Source organism: Euwallacea fornicatus, chromosome 10, assembly GCF_040115645.1.
Source record: "Euwallacea fornicatus isolate EFF26 chromosome 10, ASM4011564v1, whole genome shotgun sequence".
NCBI classification, from domain to species: Eukaryota; Metazoa; Arthropoda; class Insecta; order Coleoptera; family Curculionidae; genus Euwallacea; species Euwallacea fornicatus.
Window position 1 is genome coordinate 2262732 of NC_089550.1, and position 20338 is coordinate 2283069.

At 37.0% G+C, this 20338-nt stretch overlaps 1 protein-coding gene across 12 annotated transcripts in view; it reads left to right on the forward strand.

Moving 5' to 3' along the window:
- Positions 1 to 20338, forward strand: part of Hr3 (Hormone receptor 3) — a 76313-nt gene that overhangs the window by 39569 nt on the left and 16406 nt on the right. For 5 of the 12 annotated variants that reach the window (XM_066287006.1, XM_066287009.1, XM_066287010.1 and 2 more), the window contains exon 1: positions 17933 to 18395. The exons of 2 other annotated variants lie outside the window; for them this stretch is intronic. Coding sequence is in view for 3 of the 10 variants with exons in the window: in XM_066287011.1 (XP_066143108.1) it covers positions 1427 to 1523 (97 nt within the window). In the remaining 7 variants the exon portion in view is untranslated. Of the gene's footprint in view, positions 1 to 1077; positions 1524 to 17932; positions 18396 to 20338 lie in introns of those variants that run through there. 5 more of the 12 variants (XM_066287011.1, XM_066287017.1, XM_066287016.1 and 2 more) reach the window with 3 other exon arrangements.

The window sequence follows — 20338 nt, forward strand, 5'->3', positions numbered from 1 at the left end:
AACTTAGATGTCCGAGCACAGAAGAGAATCCCCTCAAATAAATCCTGAGCAAGGTTACTTCCAACCAAGCATTCGACACAAAAAATTGGCATAATTAACTGAGAAAGCTTAAAGCTGCTTTTGTATGAATTAAGGTTTTGGGGTGGTTTGCAGGCAAAAAATTCGGGACGATTCAATACAGAAAGAAGGAAAATAGCGTAAAAACGTTAAACCAATTTAAACATACTCGACAGCTTATTTGTACATTTACGTAAGTAATGGACGCAGGCCATAAGAAAGTTAGAGAACGTTGTGTTTACGTTGCGATAAGTTTACGTTATGTTTCGTAAATCTATATATATATATATACCTGACTTTAAGTAAGAATATCCCCTCAAATCAGGCACCATTGAGACCACTTTAACCATTGAAAAATATACATTTAGGTGTTAACTATTAATAACACGAATTAAATCTTACGATTTTAATGCGACCCATCATATTTAAGCAAAAAACTACGAAAAACTACCCACCTTGACTTGCACCTTCTCATATACCGCCATTATTAAACAAACGAGAGATGATCAGTATTGACCTTTCAATATGGGCACGTCATTGGTCCTTAGACTGTCATGGCCGGTGTTTAACGTTTGTTGAGAAGTTTTTACACATTTCGATCATTTTATTGGCCGAAAAAGATTTGAAATTTTCCCGGGAAGTTTGAATATTCGTATGGGGAGGTAATGCTGAAATTTCGCAAGAAAATTCAATTATAGAGGAGGTTTAGTGAAAAATCCGACATTGGGAGCATAGAATAGATTGAATTGTAATGATAATAAGAAACTCTATTTAGTCAAGGCATGTAAATACGTAGCCATAATGCGATTAAAACGAAAATCGAAGATTCATAATTTTTTGACGATATTAACGCATTTTTTCTTAACTGTTTGCTAAATAAGAAATCTTCTGGAAGCACTGTTTTTAGCAATGTCGAAAAGTCGGGAGAATCATTAGCACTGTCGAAACTGAATTAATAACGGCCCAGTGGCTTTGTTGATCTATTGTAAGTGAATTAATTTCCCTTTTTGAACTCTCTAGGATTTCAATGGCGAAACGCAAACCCAAGAAGCTGGTCAATCGAGCATGAACCTATGGAAGACTTACTGTTTCAAACGTACCAAAAATAAGTGCCTTCAAATATGACTCAAAAACTGGAAGTCGGTTGAATCTGTGTTCCTCACATACCACTCAATTTAGGTGTAAATACGATTTTTTTGTTGACTAATTCTTAGCTCTGTTATTGTTGTTTTACAAGCTTTAAGTTTTTAGAAGTAATTTAATTCCCTAATAGTTAATAGTGTCCAACATATTTCGGCAACGTTTTAATTTTTGAACAGTGCTGCAGGGATGCGAACTCAAAGTGTAGAGTGAATTCCAGTTTGGCAAGATGTTTGAAATGTGGAATAATGTCGCCACCAAGCTGGAGTTGCAGCAGGTGCAAATCCAGTCTCAGCAACCACATACTTCCAGTGGATCCATCAAAGGTAAAGTCCACAGAAATAATTAATTAAATGTAGCAAAGAAAGAAATTTCGGAAGAGAAGAATATTAATGGATCACGTGGGATCTTCCCATGTCCATGGGCGTATCAAAATCGGTATTTAATCTATTAAAAAGCGCTTTCATTGGCTTCGCTTCTTTTATGGCAACAATGGGAGGCTGATTCGTTACCGAAATAGTGGCATTTTGGTAATTTCAGAGGAAGTAACGGTTTATACAAGACGAAAATTTGACGGTTTATTATATTGTGAGGTTCATCGGCCTGTGAAACGTCTCAGGTTTTGCAGTTAGTCCTAACTTTTTATATGGCCGAGCAAGTTCCCGCTAATTTTATTTTTGGCTCACTTATTTTGATGATGATCTTTCCGCGTAAAGGCAATTTTTGCTAGTTAAATAATAAATCGAAAAGAATGTGATTTGATTGTAAATATTGACCATTGGGCTGCTCGGTTGTTCACAGTTTCCCTTGAAAAAATAATGAAATTAAGTGAAGGAGTCGGTAAAAAAACAGTGGATATGTATTCGGAGGAGTAAAAGTAGTACTTTCCACCCTTGTCGTGCAAATAAATATAACTGCAATAGTAGTATTTAGTGAAAATAATGAGGGTTCTTGGTCAAAATGCTCGATATCTCAAAGTTCTGACCGAAAAAGAAACTTTGTGATATCTATAATTGAGAGATTTGATTTTGAGACGCAACATTTCAAAGATTCCCAGAATTTTTAAAAAGTAATGAAAATTTAGGTTTTTTTTATAATAGTACTGGAATTGCTGAGTTTTATATTGTTTTAGATCCTATCGACGAGCTTCAAGCTTACAATGAATGAAAACATGAGATTTGACCGTTACTAAATGTTCGAAAGTATTTTCATTCTCAGTAAACAAATATATAGGCCCCATTTAAGCATAACACGTTTATTTTTCGCATTGCTTTGACAATGTTTCAGCGACTATCCAACAACGATCTACTGGGTGCTACATCAAGGTTTACATCGGCGAGGTCAATTTTTCGGGTATCGCACTATTTTGAGGTCAAGGGACCAATAATACGTTTTGCTATTTAAACCGTTTGATTTTATCCAACGCATTGATATTCAATGTGATGAGTCACCCCCTGCAGAAGAAACTAAGGTAGAGACCGCAACTTCAGCGCAGAAGTAGGTGGATTGTTTTAATTAATAAGACCATCATTTTATCATCAAATGGTTGAAATGACGTCACGCTCGGCACCACGGATGAAAGATACCTGATTATACGTTTCTGCCTTGATTTTGCCGAGGAATGTATTGCCAACATCGATGATGTAACGCAAATAAACATATAAATTTATTGACAAAATAATAAGTACATGCAAGAATACTGACGGCTATGAATATGTGATTTTCAGTTAGAATTGTGTGAAGGCTGCTTAGTTTTCCAGTGTGAAAAATTTCGGAAAATCATGGATATTTTGAATCGCTCAATGAACGTAAACTAGACATTGAGGTACCAAAACAACTCAAGGTTTGTTTTGGTAATTTTTTAAGGAGAATCGGTCAAGGAATGTTTGTTTTTGACGACGATTCGTGGATATTTGTTAAAAAAATCGCAACAAGACTTTTTTCTCCATCTAACTTACAAGAGTTATTTAACACACGCTTCCCACATGCCGCAGTGGTATTGGTGAGAGTTGGCCATATAGATTCAACACCAGCTAAAGCAATTAAGTGTTGTAAAATTTCCGGCTGCTGCTTGGATATTATTATAAATAATTTATTAATTTATTTTACCGTTCCTGCATCGGCTTATGTAAAGACAAGGAAGGAAGTAACGTGTAATAATTTCTTCACAGTTTTATCATCGTTATTGCGGGGAGATTTGCTTTAGTTTTGTTTCGCGCCGGACATTCTAAACGGCATGCGAATGAGGAAAAACAAACGGTAGATAATCAGCTTAAAGAAAATTAAGTGATAATGATGCAAACTGTCGCAACATTGCAGTGATTATATGTAAAAAAAAGAGTCGAAAGGAGACTTTCATCAATGTGTGGTGAACTGAAACAACCTAAATAGGGAGGTTCATGAAAAAATTGTATTTAAACACTGTAAATTGTTAAGTGGTCAAATAAATCGCTCTATGGGAAAACCCCCTTTTACCGACTTACATTATTTTTCTATTATTTCGAAAACCGTGTTTTAAGCGTTTGGCTGCAAACCGATTATGTTTAAAATAACCATATATCTTAATATAAATTAAGAGCATTTTCAGCGTTACAAAGTTTAATTCACGTGCGATAAAACCCTTTATCGCACGCTCGTAGAAAAATTAAATAATATCAACTTTATACGAGTTCGCACACTCTTGTGACCAATCGGAGGAAATCGTTGCCTGACGAATGCATGGGAAGAAAGCTTTACTCCAAAAGTTTGAAGAGGTAATGATGTAATGGTTTCGATGATGGCACCAAAAATGGTGATGAAGCATCGTTGGCGATCAAATTGTTTTGACAGACAATTTTAACGTCATTCTTAAGCCTAATGATCCTTGTCATGGAAGCCATGGAAGTAAGGTAAACCATATTAGGCCTAGTTCACACTTCAAAAGTCGGCAATTTCTCATTAAATTCGTTGGGCAACCAGCCACCAGTGGCAAACTTCGTTGCACCACGTCATAATCGATCGATTGCCAATGCAATAAGTACCATGCAACTGCTTAACATTCCTATTAAGCGCGATCAAAATAAACGAAGAAAAAACTCGTTAAATCGAATTAAAGTGTTGGCCACCGTTAAGGTGAAATTACACAAAAATCATTGAGAGCAAACTCTCTTGAACCATGCAACGTTCCTGCGATATCGGCGAGTGTGTTTATGCGGATGACGCATCGATGTCGGTCGACTTTCAATACCATATCGAGCCAAGACCGAACCTTCAAAAAACCCATTTGAGTGGTTCCTTGGGAAATTATGCAACGGTAAGCGTGACCGGTAACTGTTACTATAAGTTTCTCTTATCAGCATGGATTAATTCCATGAGGCAACCGGAACAAAATGAAATATATGGTAGTCATCATTCATCATAAACGCACACAACTAAGACATACTCGATTTGGTCAAGAATGACGTTTTCTTCTTCTACGACTATTATTGGGTTCTCACTGATTTGTTACTGATTTGTCGCAATTATTGAGGTTTTTTCATGTTCCATTTACCTTAAAGTGCTGTAACAAAGGAGAAAAAAATATGACATGTCACTCGATATTAACTTTCATTCCGATAACAAGTCCCAATCAATTTGGGTCTTATTTGCTCATCGTGTGCCCGATCTGATTTATTGAAAAACTGAAACAATAAGCATGAAGAGTGTGCACTGAATAACTAAGTAACAGGTACTGGTAATGAATAACCCAATGGCGTACACCAACACCAAGAAACTCAACCCAAATTAAATTCCTCAGCTCTATGCAGGTTGAAGCAGTGACCTCCATCGGTCCTCTAACTCATGACTGATTTCACAAAATATTTGTACCTAAAGTAACATTGATTTTTGGTAAAAGAGAATTACCCAAGTTTCCAGGATCCGCCACTGGCGACTCAAATAGAGGCAGCAACATCAAACACTTACTCACATGCACTTTGTATGTATTGTGTGTTTCTTTATAACCGTTCTTATCGGGTTTAAGAGCGTTGAACTCGAGGGAAAATGGGTCAGTAAGATAATACACTTTATACTATACACGATGAAGATTACTTTTTACACAATTTTACACGTGTGTTAAATGTTGATAGAAGTCCGTGCGTTACGACATTAATTATTAGACGACAGGAATACTGATGAGGTTGGTTGTTGCTCAGTCTTGTAACGAGTAAAAAGATGCTTGTGTTTAGCGGGGAAATTTGTACGTGGAACGTTGCAGTTTTTGGAAAAAAAGCAGCATAAAGAACAGGAGAAAATGAAATAATTCATTTTGAAAAAAAAATTGATAAAATTCGCAAATTTCACGTTTCGTAGAGTATAGAACAAGTAACAACCTAGACGAAGTTGATTTTGGATTGTTTTTTAAATCTGTATCCGCTCTTTTTGACAAATTGAGTGCCAATCTATGGCGGCGGTGCCAGATGAACTGACGTTACCATGACATCTTGCACCATATATATTCGCCGATGCGTAACGCATCCCTTACAATAAAATGACGTCACAAGAGTACTAGTACACGTCGCGGTCTTCCCTCTAAAAAATGGGATCAACTTTAGCGGAATGCCGCAGGTTGCTTGCCGCATCCAGTCCTTCTAGATAGTTTATGGCAACATGTTATCAAACGAATTTTGCAGGGTTGTCACATTTTGCATAATTTGCTGATAATAGCCGTCGAGTCCGCATTCTTCACTTACTTTTGTAATGCGTATTACATCTGGTAACATTATATATTGTCGCAGTCGTTGGAACCAATTTACCACAATAATCATAATAGACCATCCTGAAGAGCATGTCCTCGGGCTCGGCCAAATTAAGATTAACAAAATCAGATATTTCGTTGACATCACAACGGACTTAGCAAATATACTTGGAGTGCGAAAATGACTGCTTCTCTTCGAGAACTCGACAACGACTTGGAGGGTATAGTAGATTATACGATCCAATGAACTTAACAAATATGCTTGCAGTACCAACAAGACTGCATTAGTTCCTAGTTTCAATAACTTCTTAGAATGTGCAACAAATCATACGGTCCAACTGACGTAACAAATAATGCACTTGATGAAGAAGAGAGAGAAGAAACACAAACTATAAAGTGGGATATTTAAACTTCCCTCTATGTATTAATTAAAGAGCGTCGAAGGTAAGAATCACCTTGATTGTGACTGCCATTCTCACAGGTACGAAATCAGGAATTTGCACTTACAGTACGAGTGTCATAGATTTTCATCACCGTATCCATTCAGACATTTCAATAGTTATCAGATCAAAAGTCAGTACTTATGTATCTTCCTGAATTGAGTTTATTAAGTTCTTTTTCAATCAAAATTCCATAGATTCGTCGGTAACGCTCCACCGCAAATCCCATTACCATTCCTCGTCACCAACGACGTTTCGTCCTTGTCCAATCAGCCGTCCCCAACCTTTATCATCGCTCAATAAAAACCGATTAATATCGTTAAATGGAAACGATGCAATTACGCCAAAATAGTAATAATCATAATAATAATCGTAAGTCTTGAAACCGCGGTGTGAATCGTGCTTGCGGACCCAACAATGTCCTTGGTACGAGTCTTTCAACTTGTGACCCACTTTTGAGTCGGGGCCGCGCCACCATCGCGGCGAGCGGCAAATCGCACGCCACTCTTAACAACATCTGAATAACGTTGCTGCTGCGATAATCCCGCGTTATTGTGACATAAGAACCAGTGGCGGCCAGTCACAAAGTCAACTTTGTTTATATTGCAAAGTAGGGTTATAGGACCATAACCGCTCGTCAATATAATGACTTATGTGACGGGAGTGAGAGTTAACAATTTTCAAATTTAAAATAATTTTGATAAAAAGAAGATTTCGTAACATTTTACAATCACAAACTTAACACATAATTTTATTTCCAGGTAAGACTACTTCGCTATTGCATTCGTAGGACTGTTAAGGTGGTAAGTAGGTACTTCCTAAAGATATACCTATACTCAGTATCTGCATTGTTAACACAAAATCACATATAGTGAATACAAGGTGATGCTGATATTAAAAGACTGCTTACAGCTACCTTAAATTTGTGTTTACTTTTTTGCGATTTTCCCGTGTTCTACGCCCCTGGCACACGCAGCAAAGTAGGTTCCCAAACGCAACTATTGCATGTAAACAATCGCATTATTCACTTATCTGGTCATGTGCAACACGGGGGCCGTTTATCTCGTGAACGGTAGACCGGTCCATGCCTATTTATATCCATACCTGTCGTCCAGTGCTCTACGTACGTACGTTAACAGTAAACATGCGAATACCTGCTTGATAAATGCAAGATAAATGGACCACAGTGAAGGTTTTTGTGTGCGAAGTTAATCGAAGCCTTATAAAAAAAAATCGTTGTCGTCTAACGCTTTAATGCTGGGTAATTTTTGTCTTGTTTTTAAGTTTATTTCAGCCATAATTTCTAATAAATAGCGACGTATCTTAGAGGAAAGCGCTAGACCCCTCTTTTCGTTCTGGTTGCTCAGACATGTTTCCTTCTCCCGCCTTAATTAGTTCTTTTTTTGTTCCGCTTTGTATTCCTTTTTATATATTTCTAAGATATTTTAAAGATTTGAAAGAATGCTCCACAATTCTTTTTTGGATCTTCATAGTCGACGTTCAGCTGGTTACACAGTGGATTGTCAACGTGTTCTGTTTGCTCTTTCAAGCAGTGATTTCTTTCATTTTACCTTCTTCAGTTCATGTGCGCAAGTTCTGGTTTAGCTTTTGTAATGACCAGAATATATCACTTTTCACTAAGAAATGTCTCCAACAATTTTTAAATAATTTTCTTAGGATTTCCTTCGCTGCCTCTTCAACCACAATTAGTATTTCCATTTATTTCCTTTCTTTGGGGATTTTGTGTTACTTTTGTTTATGTTGCAGTTCACTGCATGAAGAACCTCTTCAAATTTTTCAACATCGGAACTCAACAAATATCGACTTTTCTGTCCAAAAGTTCATAAATATCAGTTCTGAAGACATAAATTTCATGAAAATCATAACTCATACTAGAAAAGAGCTAGAGTAACGAATTTTTTACAGCTGAATAGTCTGAAAACTTCTCTGCGAACATCGAGTTTTCAATGTTGCTTTATAGAGCCACATAGACAGTCTCAAATCGAGTATATGTATAGAGTTGGAACCTATAGATCCATAAATATGATGAGAATCGAGGATGCAATGTTTAAATAATCTTAACTCTTGCTAGACAGGAATTAGATCAATGAATTTTTTACCATTCGTTACAACGAAATCTCTTCTATAAATATAATTTTGTAGCCTTGCTTCATAGAGCCATATACGAGTGTCTCAGATCGATGTAATAGAATTAACGCCTAAAGATCCATAAGCCTGAGTACTACACATCTGTAGTTTTCAATAAACGAGAGAGGAACTGTAATTTTACAGTTTGATAGCCCGAAATCTATTTTCGAAACACGATTTTTCAGTGTTGTTTTATAGAGCCACATGTAACGGGAGGAGCATTCGTGTTGCAGAGTTAAGAATCTGAAGATCGCATTTCTCATTAGGAAGATGTTTCTGTATAATTCTTATGTAACTATTCTGCCATTCTTTCTCCATCTCAATTTACTCTCCTTCCAGTTTTAGTCTCAAGATTCCTTCGTAGATACCATCTAAGATACAATATATACATAAATCAGGGTATTGTCATGTCACGATATACCTACTTAGGTATCTACAATGAAAACGGCAAATAACATGCTTTGAAATGTTGCTTAAAGCTACGGTTACGGTAAGTTTTTATTAAAAATAAATTGTCTACAATATATCGTATAATTATTAATAGTGTTGGAATCAAACGAACAATAGGAAACAAAGAGGAGTGGAATAATGGGTATATTATTAAATTGCGACAGTTAAACGGTAAAATTTTTCTACGGCCATGTTGCTGAGGTAGCGACACACACTGTGGAGTTGTAAAACTCGCAGATAATGTAAAAGATAGTTCACACTGAAAACAATTACCTGGAAAATGCAAATCTGGAAAAGTTGGCTTTTTAGAGAACCTTTCAATTACATAGATCCAGTCTGTAATAATTGGAACATTTGGCTGCCGATGAGGGCGCTGCGAAATGTCAATTAACCGAAGAACGCAAGTAACTCGTTATAACCTCAAATGAAATGTTATAGCAAATTTAATGTCATAATCGCCGATTTCCTCATGTTTTAATTTTATCCAGCAGGTGTCGCGTTCAGTTTTGGAGTTCCCAGTAGTTGGCAGCTGTATAATAATACACGTTGCCGGTTTTTCTCTCATCTATCATCTCAGATTTCATCAACTAATGTCTTCGTCGATAATCCTGCTCGCAATTATCGCCGTCTTACGCAACTACCTTTAAATTAATTATTGCGCCGAAACCTGCATATGGCGGATTTATAATAAACGATGCAGGATTTTTTCCAACGAGAAGGATTGAAAGAAAGTTGTCGGACCGCTCCAAAATGTCTTGGGGCGCACACTTCGATTACGAAACTCTCAAATGTTAAACAACACCCGTATGTGAAAGTTTTTTAGCAGAACATTTTTTTTTATTAAGTTGCCGCTTATATAACTTACTTTTTAGTACAATCACGGTCATAATTACTCAACTTTCTGGTGTTATGCACTTGAGGGAGAGTCTCCAAGTTGAGGCAACTTAGAGGAGGCAAATTGATGACTGAAGACTTGTCAAGAAAGGCAAAACTTTCTCTCTTTTATACCCACATTATCTTGAGGCGCTTTTATATTATTTCTTCTTTCACCGGGTACAATTACCGGGTATTTCCGCTTAACATATCAACCTGTCAGTTTAGATTTCATTGCCCATTTATAAAATTGCCCAATTATTATTGCTACTGTAAGAAATGATCCAATTTGAAAGTGATACCTATAATATTTTTTTGTCTCAGGGTGCAGGTCAATTTCATTGCACGAACGGTAATTACTTTTGAGACACCGTGTAAAATGCGTTAAACTAAATACTATGCAATCTCAGTAATGTTATCGAGTGCGTCGGTTATACAATAGGAGAATTTTTTAATCGAGATTACGAAGGTCGGTTAATGACCATCCTAAGGTCAGCCAGCGACCACAATGTGGCATGTGTTTACAAAACAAATAGTAATCATTGAAATGTGATATTTTTAGAATTGTTTTAGGAAATTGTATGTATTGCATGACTTCAAACATGATCGGCATGTAATGCACAAGTTGCTAAAGACCTCATTGGAACCGGAAATTAATCACTCTTCCATACGTTTTAAGTTTAATTACGTTATAAATCAAAAGTGAGAATCGTTAGCTATAAAATTTATCTGAAGAATTACCAGTTCAATTGGGTCCTACCCCTTTGATTAATTAGAAAACTGACAAAATAGAATTTTATTAGGTTTAAATCAATTGAATTCGAAGACGAAAATCTGTCATCAAAACTATTGCTTTTGTCCATTTTTACCAGCAAAACTTCAAACATTTACCACCGAACATAAATAATCATAGAAAGTTCACTCAGCCGGAGTACTTTGATCTAATCAGATCAAAGCGCAAGACCAGTAGAACCTAAAGAGGCTAAGCAGTCACGACGTAAAGATGCACTGCTTTTTGATGGTTAGGTGTGATTGCGTTGAGTGACTATCTAGGACTGAGTGATTGCATCTGACGGTTGACAACAAAAAATTCTTATAATGCTAGAGCCCGAAAAAATTCGTCATATGTTTTTTTCCTAGATTTGTTTACGTACATTGCGACAGAAATTCCTGATAACTTTCCCCATTAAGTTTGCAATTCCAACCTTAACAAGGTCTGAAAAGCTACCCTCCTTTTCTGGAACAACTCACTACTGACATCTAAACCTGAACCTGTTCTACATTATGAATTCTTTAGAGCTTCCTCGACTTCTTCGCTAAACTTGTTATTTTATTAGGGGGCAAAGGCAACAAGCAGTGGCGGCGCGGCTGTTTTGCATATATTTATATCGAATGTTTACAGTAACCAGAGGCGAAAATATATTATTATTTTAAGCCGCTTCTCCAGCGCAACGCAATGGGATATTTTATTTGTTTACATCAACGTGGTTACTGCCTGCAGAGCAGAGGCGACTGCAAGTCCGCCAAGGCAACATAGCACGAATTGCGAGACAGTGTTGACAAATTTACAACTCGAATTTCCTTAAAAAAAATTGATTTTTTTAACCACGGCAGTCAAGTAACAAATTGTGAAACGGTCCGGGAGGTGGCGCTAAGAAATGTTGGAGCCAAATTGTAAGATGATCGTAATAGTGCCGTTCCGTGTTATCATTTTCTTTCATAATTATTTAAAAATTATTTAAAAAAAAAATTGTATGATTAAGCGATGTTGCAATTCTTTCTAAAATTTTCACTTAGGTTAAATTCTCTACAGCATTATGTTTTGTATTAACGTCATTTTCTGACATTTACTTTTTCTGGAGCACCGCAATTCAGGAATGTTTCTATGATATGGTTCTAGGTATTTTCTATGACAAATTTGTCATCTATCTCCTTACTTTGAGTGAAATTGCACGCACGATGACAACATCGCCTAGCCGATATGCCGTAAGCAAACTCGGTGCAATGACCCAACTTGCCAGCTAGTCTCAGTGACCTACTTACCGAAATATTACGTGTGCCGCTATCGGCCGCGATCGGCAGGATCCGATGTCATGTCCGAGGTGTTTTATGGGATTTGCCATGAATTTGCCGGTTAACGTTAAACCGGCTAACGCTTAACGATAACGTATCGTTTGTGTGTAGAAGAACATACGAGTTTATTCCACCATCGATACTGGGATTTTTAAATCCCTGCAGTATTATAGAAAAGGCTCGATTGGGATTAGGCGCCAGCTGCGGCTGGCAACAATGGATTCATTCTATTCAACAATGCAGGCATATCTGGAACCGTTTTTTGGAAACTTTCTTCAAAAAATGAGCAGATCCGCACATCTTCTGAGCTTTTTCAAATGTGGTAACTTCAATGCAATTTTTGCAATTCCGAATCAGAGACATGTAGTCATCTCTACCAGATACTCTAATCTTATTAATATGCAATACACGCATCTCGTTGGTCTTAGCTTTCTATGGGAATTTCACCGTGACAAAGTTGACCGGCACATCTATGATTTGACTCGAAGGTTCCTTTCTCAACCGCTAGATTAGTGTAAATATCTCCGAGATATCAACAATCAGTAAGAAGTGAAACTTTACGGCAATTTGGACGGGATAATACACTTCGTTATCTCTCGGTTAATGGTAGTCGTCCTTAGATTAAAATTATTGATTTTGTGTTCAACTTTAAAAGAGTAGTTTGCATGGATTCATTGCTTGCCATGAAAATTACACTTCTGTTATTTTAACCAGCAACTTTTCTAAGATAATTTTAGTTACCAAAACAATGAAATAAAGACGAAGATAAAAATTTTATGTCGAGTAAAGTTTTCAACAAATTGACTGGTGACCCTTAGGTCCTTAAACCCCCTACCATGGGGATATTCGAAACGGTTAGCAATTTAATTTGCTAATAATCTGACTTTTATGTCTAAACTAAAGTACCTCCGAAATACTTTAGTTACCTATTAAATGATATTTATATGTCTTATAGCAAACATTCAATCATTGTCAACTCAAAAGGCAAACAAGAAAAAACCAACCAGTACTCTTAAAATCAGGTAGATATCTGATAAATTACCATAGTGTAGTATATATTGGAAAATATGTACTGCAGTAGCGTCCTTTATCAGATAAATAAATACAATTGATTATCTGAATAAGAGTATTTGTGGTAAAAATTTCATTCACCATTATATCAAGAAAAAGTATTGCAGAATGATATCTTAAAAACTATTTTAAATGTTTAAAATGACATATTATTAATGTGCTACAATTGGGATGTAGTTTCACATTGTAACTTAAATATTATCGCACGTAGTTGCGTAAAGACAAGGGTAACATTGGAACGTTAAACGGAATGCTGTAATTTACTTAACAAAAATCGTTGTGACGGTGTCGAAATTAAAAAAAAATTCTTATTAATTATTTATGTTACTAGAACCGTGAGCGCAATTTTTTTTTAGTGTGCACAGACGTTGCACTTGAATATGATAACCATGCCACGAGTTTATTCAGGAGTGGAAACCGATGGAAAGGCTTGCTGAGGCACCTAATGAGATATTTATAAGAACGTTTATACCTATCTTTTCAGTAGTTCATTCGAAACAAATCTTAACATCTACAAGCCTATTCTTGACTTCCTGAAGTCAACTGAAACCGTGTTAAAAGCCTGCCAATCCAGTTTCATCACTCATTGTCAAAACCAAACGAAATCTGACCCTGCAACCATTTCGCAACTCTGATCGCTAATTGGCGAATTGGAGAAATCTGGCGTGAAATGAGTAACGCCATATTTCATCGATGTAAAATGCGCACTTGCCGTTTTTGAGTCAGAAATAGCTCAGCAGTCGACGACGAGGATAAGACAGGTGTAAGAAAACATGCCCGAAATGTTGACGGACGTCCAAGAACCCCTGGAATGCGAAAAATGGTAATGTTGCAAATTATCATCGTCGGTTGGTTTCCTGGATGGAATGGTGTTAATATGTTGTGGGGGAGAAATGCGCTTGCGAAATTTTGAGCGTGAAAAATAGTTTTGGATTCAATTATCTTTTGGTACTAAATTTTTTCACCATGTATTTTTAATATTTATTATCAATTTTTAGGTAAGTTAGAGTAAATATAAATATTTTCACACCAACATTCTGTAGTTGAGTTTTGAACTTTTAATTGTGGCACACCCTGTAGAGTTCTTTCGAAAAAAAATTTCTCAAACTCTGTGAGTTATCAACATTACGTTTATTAGGTTGCCTAACAGATACATGCGTTTTAGTTTCCGACACGATATACGTATTTCTTTTTGAACTTGTAAATAAACCTCGATATAAACACAATACAACAAAATATTGATGTCTTATTTTAATTTTCAATGATACAATTATGCGAACATGACCCAGAACATCGCAAAATTTAAATAAAAGCACTCAGAAAAATCACACCATCGCATATTGGCTGTCGATCGTATGGAGATTTCACAGAGATATCATCGAGTTAAGAGTTTTATTATTTCATATTTAAATTATTTTTTTAATGAAGTTGGGCCCTTATAAATGAAAAAATCATAAAACTTACATTTTTTCTTGAACAAACGATGCGAAGAATGGCTCGAAACATGCCCAGTAACAACTTGAAATTTGCATAACTTTCTTTCACTGCATAGATTTATTTCGTGTGTTTCGAAATACCCATCTACCCACCTAAAGAATATACATTTCGCTTAGAAATGCTTAAAGATTACGTGGTTATAGAATTTATATAGAATTAACGTACATTGTTAATACCTAAAAGTAATTGTTACAATTTGATGTTCAACAGGCACAAATAAAACTTAAACACGGTAAAGATGAGATAAATGACAAATTTCAAGGAATGCTGGGTATTTCAAAGCATTGCTCCCATTGGTGCAAAATTATTCATTTATTTTCTGTCTCTGTTTAGCAAATTGGAGAAATAAATGAATTTGTCTTGTCAAGAATGATATTTTAGTTGGCGAACAAGAATTTATCAATGAAGTATTTTTATGTAATAATGGAAATTTCAGGCTACAAACGGGTATATTTGGAGGGCAATTTCAAAACTCACTTTTTTGTGTTTGTTACAACACACTTTAGAGTATTAAAATAAGCTTCAGTTCTTCAAATCTTTTGAAGCAAAATGGCCGCAGAAAAAAACTGGTTTTGAATAATCCTAAGCGCGCTCACACACACACACACACAATATGATATCACTTTAAAAATTCACTATTATTATAGGGAACAACTACTTTTAACTAAAATTAATAATAATATGCACATTAATAAAATAGAAACAAACCGAACTGGTATGGTTGCTATGGAAACGCGACTCATATCATATGGCAAGGCATGCTGGATATTTCCTGGTAATACTTCGAGTGGATCATTCGTCAATTTTCTTCTGTCGTTTTTTGACACGTGAAAAATGATGGTAAAATTTGCTTTGTCTAGAATAATGTTGTGGCGAATGTAAATTAACTGTCAATATTGAGCTTTTATCATTAGCTTTGAATTATCCAGCAGGAAAACCGGCGGTACACCTCCTGCCTCTGTTCATTGACTCTTGCTAGCGTGATCCACAGTTTGCACCTCCATATAAGCTGAATAAATTCCCTAATAATTTGCTACCAAATTGCTAATCATAAAACAAGCTCACCAAATAGTTAATTACCAAAGGCCACGCCTCTCTAATTATGGGAAAGGCGCTTTTTGCTTGTCAGAAAAACACGGAAAAGCTATTAATATAATCGGTCAAAAGTTCGGGTAGGTCCATACCATCGGAACCGAAAGGTGTCGTTGACACCTATACCGGCATAATTTTGGAGTTTGTTCACCTTGCCAATAGCTAAACGTGTTAACTGAATTTCCTAAAAAAGCCCATGATGGCGTCGTGTCGCTCGATTGCTCAGCATTATGCAAGTTTTTCTTAATTCCACCGTTGTCGTGGATGATGCTTTGTATTTGCGTTAGCCGTGTAAACAAAGCCAAAAAAGCAATTTAAAATCAATTTGTCGTTGCAGATTTGGCACGTGATACGACAACGCAATCAAAGTGTAATTAGAACGAATTTCGGTCTTGACCCGTCAGGTGACGGTGTCCGAGGTAAAAACCTTCCCAATTTGCCTGGAGATGGTCTGAAAGTTTTTTAAGACTTGCCGGGCCTCGGTGAGGTGAACGACCTCCGAAATGTACGGCCAGAGTCATTGACTTCGATGAAAATCCGCCGCATAATAGGCCTACTCAAAATTTCTGACAGTGAAAAGCGAACGTTAGCTTCGCAAATAAAATTTTAATTGAAGTTTTATTAACACATTTCGAATAATAAATGGTTATTTAAATGGAAGTCAATGTTTGGGGAAGCGACCCGTTGTAATTGAGGCGCAACAGAGCTTGGAGACGCAGCCTGAATCACGCAATTAATAAATATTAAGTTTGAAGTTTGGGCGAAGGGGAGAGGGGGGAGAGGGTTAGGGTTTTACGGCTTCAATGCAACATCATGGTTTTCGACCATTTAGATCCTCATTTTGATAAATTTGGCCAAATTAGTTGAATTCCGTAGTCTTTTCATGGTTCCAGATCCACAACATTAGATCTTTCCAGATCCCAGATTGCATGGATTTTATTATTCCAGAGCAAAATCGCCATTTCGGTTAGAGCCAAGAGAAATGTAACGATGGAAACTGCACTTACAACAACGAGTAGCAAAACTGCCCTACACACTATAGCGAAGAGTTTCAGAATTTAGCTCAAAAACCACTTCCATAGGTAGTACTTGCGAGCACATTGATCTCCATTGTGACCTCTCAGACTCTCAATCAGTTCCACTTTACGAGCATTAATACATAATACATATAATAATGATCATGTGGTTCAAATTACTTCAATAACTGAAAGTGCGCAAACCCATAAAAAGTGAGTAGTTTCACATCCATAGTCAAAAACCATCCCCAGTTTACTTAATCAGAGGTTCATTTCCGGCGTACACAATTACGTCTTAGATCCTGCTGTCGCCCTAAGTTTGAATTCCAGGTGGAGGACCAGTCAAGTTCGGGTTGAAAATAATAAGTTGAAACATGCCAGTGCCGGATTTGAAATTATTCTTTTTTGTTTCAATTACTTTCCATAAAAACGCAAGTGGAAAGGAAGTTTTCTGCAAAATTTAAAACGCAAAACGCAAATGTTTTATACAGCTATTTTAAATCAAATTCGTCGAACGTTTGACTCGTCTAAGAACCGTTAAAATTTCATTTTCATTTGTCCGAATTTGCTCCAGTGGTTTATCGGAGATGCCGTTTCGTCTCGAAATCCTTCTAAAGGGGATGATCAAGATGAAGGAGGCGATTAAGTCACCTGCATTTGGAGTTGGATAATCGCTCCAGGCTCTTTCTGGCAACGCATCCATCCTGTCAGATCTTTAATTTGGAATTTTCAGAATTTCCGTGATCCTTAAGCTTGCAAATTTAGTAGGATTTAGGGAGTAAATTTGATGGTGTTAAGTAATTAAACAGAGTTTTCCGAACCAGATCTCTCAATGAAAAATATTGAAAATAAACGCGATATCTGCATTTCTTAATCAAAATTAGGGATTCTCAATTTTCGAATTTACTAGGATGCAGAGAATAAATTTCGTACCGTTAAGACTTTAAACTGGGGTGCAGAAAAGGATGTGCTTGAATGAAAAATATTCACAGTAAGAATTCAACGAGATCTCCACACTTCTTAATGCAAAGTAGAGTTTTTGCTCTCGTTTTACGAGGATTTACACTCGCTGTTCTATTAATTTCTCGAGATGTTCGGCACATCTTAGCATGGCCCACATAAAAAAATATGAAGTGAAGAACGATTATCTAGTTAATAATTACTTTTTGACTGATAGCTCTTCTCTTAGCTCTTGCCCACCCAAGACGGAGAATTAAATCTTCCCGCGCGTCGAAGAAAAATGCCCCAATAGCGGCAACGTTGCCGCATGTAGTCATAGGGTTTACACCAAAGGTTAACGAACCCGCGTTCCGAGTGGGGGCTCCGCTACGTCACCGGTTTGCGTCAGACGCGACGAGTGCCTGAAGGGGCACGGGTGGGACAGAGACGTCGCTAATCGCGTCTTTCGCAGCCGATTCCAACTGCGCGCTCTCTCGGATTACTACACAGATACATGGACAATTTGTTAGGGCTCGCTTTTCTAAAAAAACGATGTCCGAAAAAAGTCCACCAACCGCCGGTGGTGTGGACCGACCCTTACGCGATCCGTCCGCCGCGAAAAATTCCGCGTGAATCGCGAATTTTCGGAAAATTGCGCAACTGTGATCGGTGGCCCTTAGGGCCGTACTTGAACGGTGATATTTTGCTTTAGTAACTTAGTATAGTTCATAGTGACCAATGGGAACTTGAGTGCCTTCGGAAAAAGTGGTAGTGCGGAAGTGTTTTGATGATTTCATCATCAGTACCTATAATAGAGTTTCACCTTTAATATTTAATTTTCTCGCTCTGCTTTGGTGCACCTTATTAGCACAAACATTTTGCACCGTAAATATTTACCCCCTCATATGGCAGCCCAAAAGCTGCCACGCATCTAAGTCGTTCATTCATCCTCTCTGAGGGCCAATATATCAATGTCCTGATAGCTTTGCCAACCACACTGGAATTGAATCAGCGGATTGAGAAATTCCTCCGTTAGCAGGGCTTTGGTGTAGTGTCCCTTAATCCTATGCAAAAAAAAAATCCCAGTTAAAACCTACAAAATGCCGGCAAAATTTCTTAGTATAAGCCGCATTCGCACCGATCCTCATTGTCATTGCGCTTATCAGTTCGCGTAATCGGTCATTCACACCGCAAAACAAGCGAGAACGAGATTGGCGTTCAAAGGGCTTTAATTTCCCTTAAAGGCCGCGTTGATGATGATACGTCATCGGATTGACGTGTCGGAATAATGCCACAGATTCAGATATTCGGGAAGTGAATAACCCCGAGTTCAATGCCTTTTGAACCGCGCCTCCATACGGAACTGTTCTCCAAAAAGCAGGGCCGGACTGCGGCCACGTTGTTTTTCTTTATTGCTAATGCGAGCTCTCGGGGTTTGGGGAGGTTTTCTGGGTGGCGGAACACATGGAAACTGATCGAGTTCACTCTTCGAAGTGCGGTTTTATTTCTGTTTTCGCCTGTCGAGCTGCGGCTCTCCATTTGATCGTTTCGTGATTTCGGAGTTGAGAACTGCTTGTTATTTTAACTGCAAAGTCCTCAGAACTTTTTCATTTCCGATCCGATGTGTTGTTTGACTTCAGCTTACCGGAAATGTTTGAACAATACACAGGGTGGTTCTGAAAAAAAAATGTATTTGGGGTTGTCTTCCGCGTTGCCACATCCCTCAGAAATTTGCATATTCGGGCACTTGATTCAGTATGATATGTTTGATTTTAGTATGAAAAGAAATCTATAAGATGATCTGATCTATAAGAGTTTTTTTGAAGAACTGAGTGCTGAATATGCCCAACCTAACTGCATTAACGCAGATGCCTATGTAGTACATATATTAATTAGTTAAAAAATAATTTAATGCTTAGTTGGGGTTTGGTTCTGTTAGTTAGAAGTTCTCAGAAAATGCAGGCTTGTTGATCTCCTATCCACAGTTAACCCCGCATTGGTGTAGGTAAATCATTTTCCCGGCCATAAATTCTTATAACAAAAAGCATTTTGCAGTTTGTTCTTCTCAGGTTGATTCTATATTATTAATGTTGTGTAAAGTCTCGAAAACTCGCCAGATGTGCTAAACATCGCAGGATTATCGGAATTTCTCAGATATGGCAAAATTATACACGTTTCGTTACGTCACAGCCTAACACGAAAATCTCTCATGTATTTAAAAAAATGAATTCTACTCTAATTTCTTTTGTTATTAAGTGCGTAAATTTCGTTTATATGAATTAATAAAAAAATGTCAGAAAATACAAAGGGGTCGCTTTACCATACCTGCATGTGCGAAAACGCATTATTTTCCGAGCTGACAACAGGGGAAAACAGCATGCATTTGGGTACAGTTCTGGAAAACAATTACCTGCATAAAAAGTTTATTCAAATTAATGAAAATTAAATTTCGGACCACGACAGCTTAAATTTATCTCCAGACAGCTAGCTTGCAAACCATTTTTCGTGATATTTTATTTGTAGCCCAAGGAACACAATTTGGCAATATAGGTGATGTATTATCGAATTTTGACAGGTAGAGAATGTAGAATTTATAACTTGATTTATGGTTATTTGCTGTCCAAGCTTCATAGCAATTTAAATAATGTAATAATAATCTTGTATCAATTAAATAAAAATAGGTTTATCACCATGTATTTCGATAACGAAGCCTTGAAACGTACAAGTTCAAATAAACATTTCTTTTTTGCTTTTCGGAGTTCCGTCGAACGTTAAATTTTGCCGTTTAAAAGGTGAATCACCCGGTATATTTCGACATTGATTTAGAT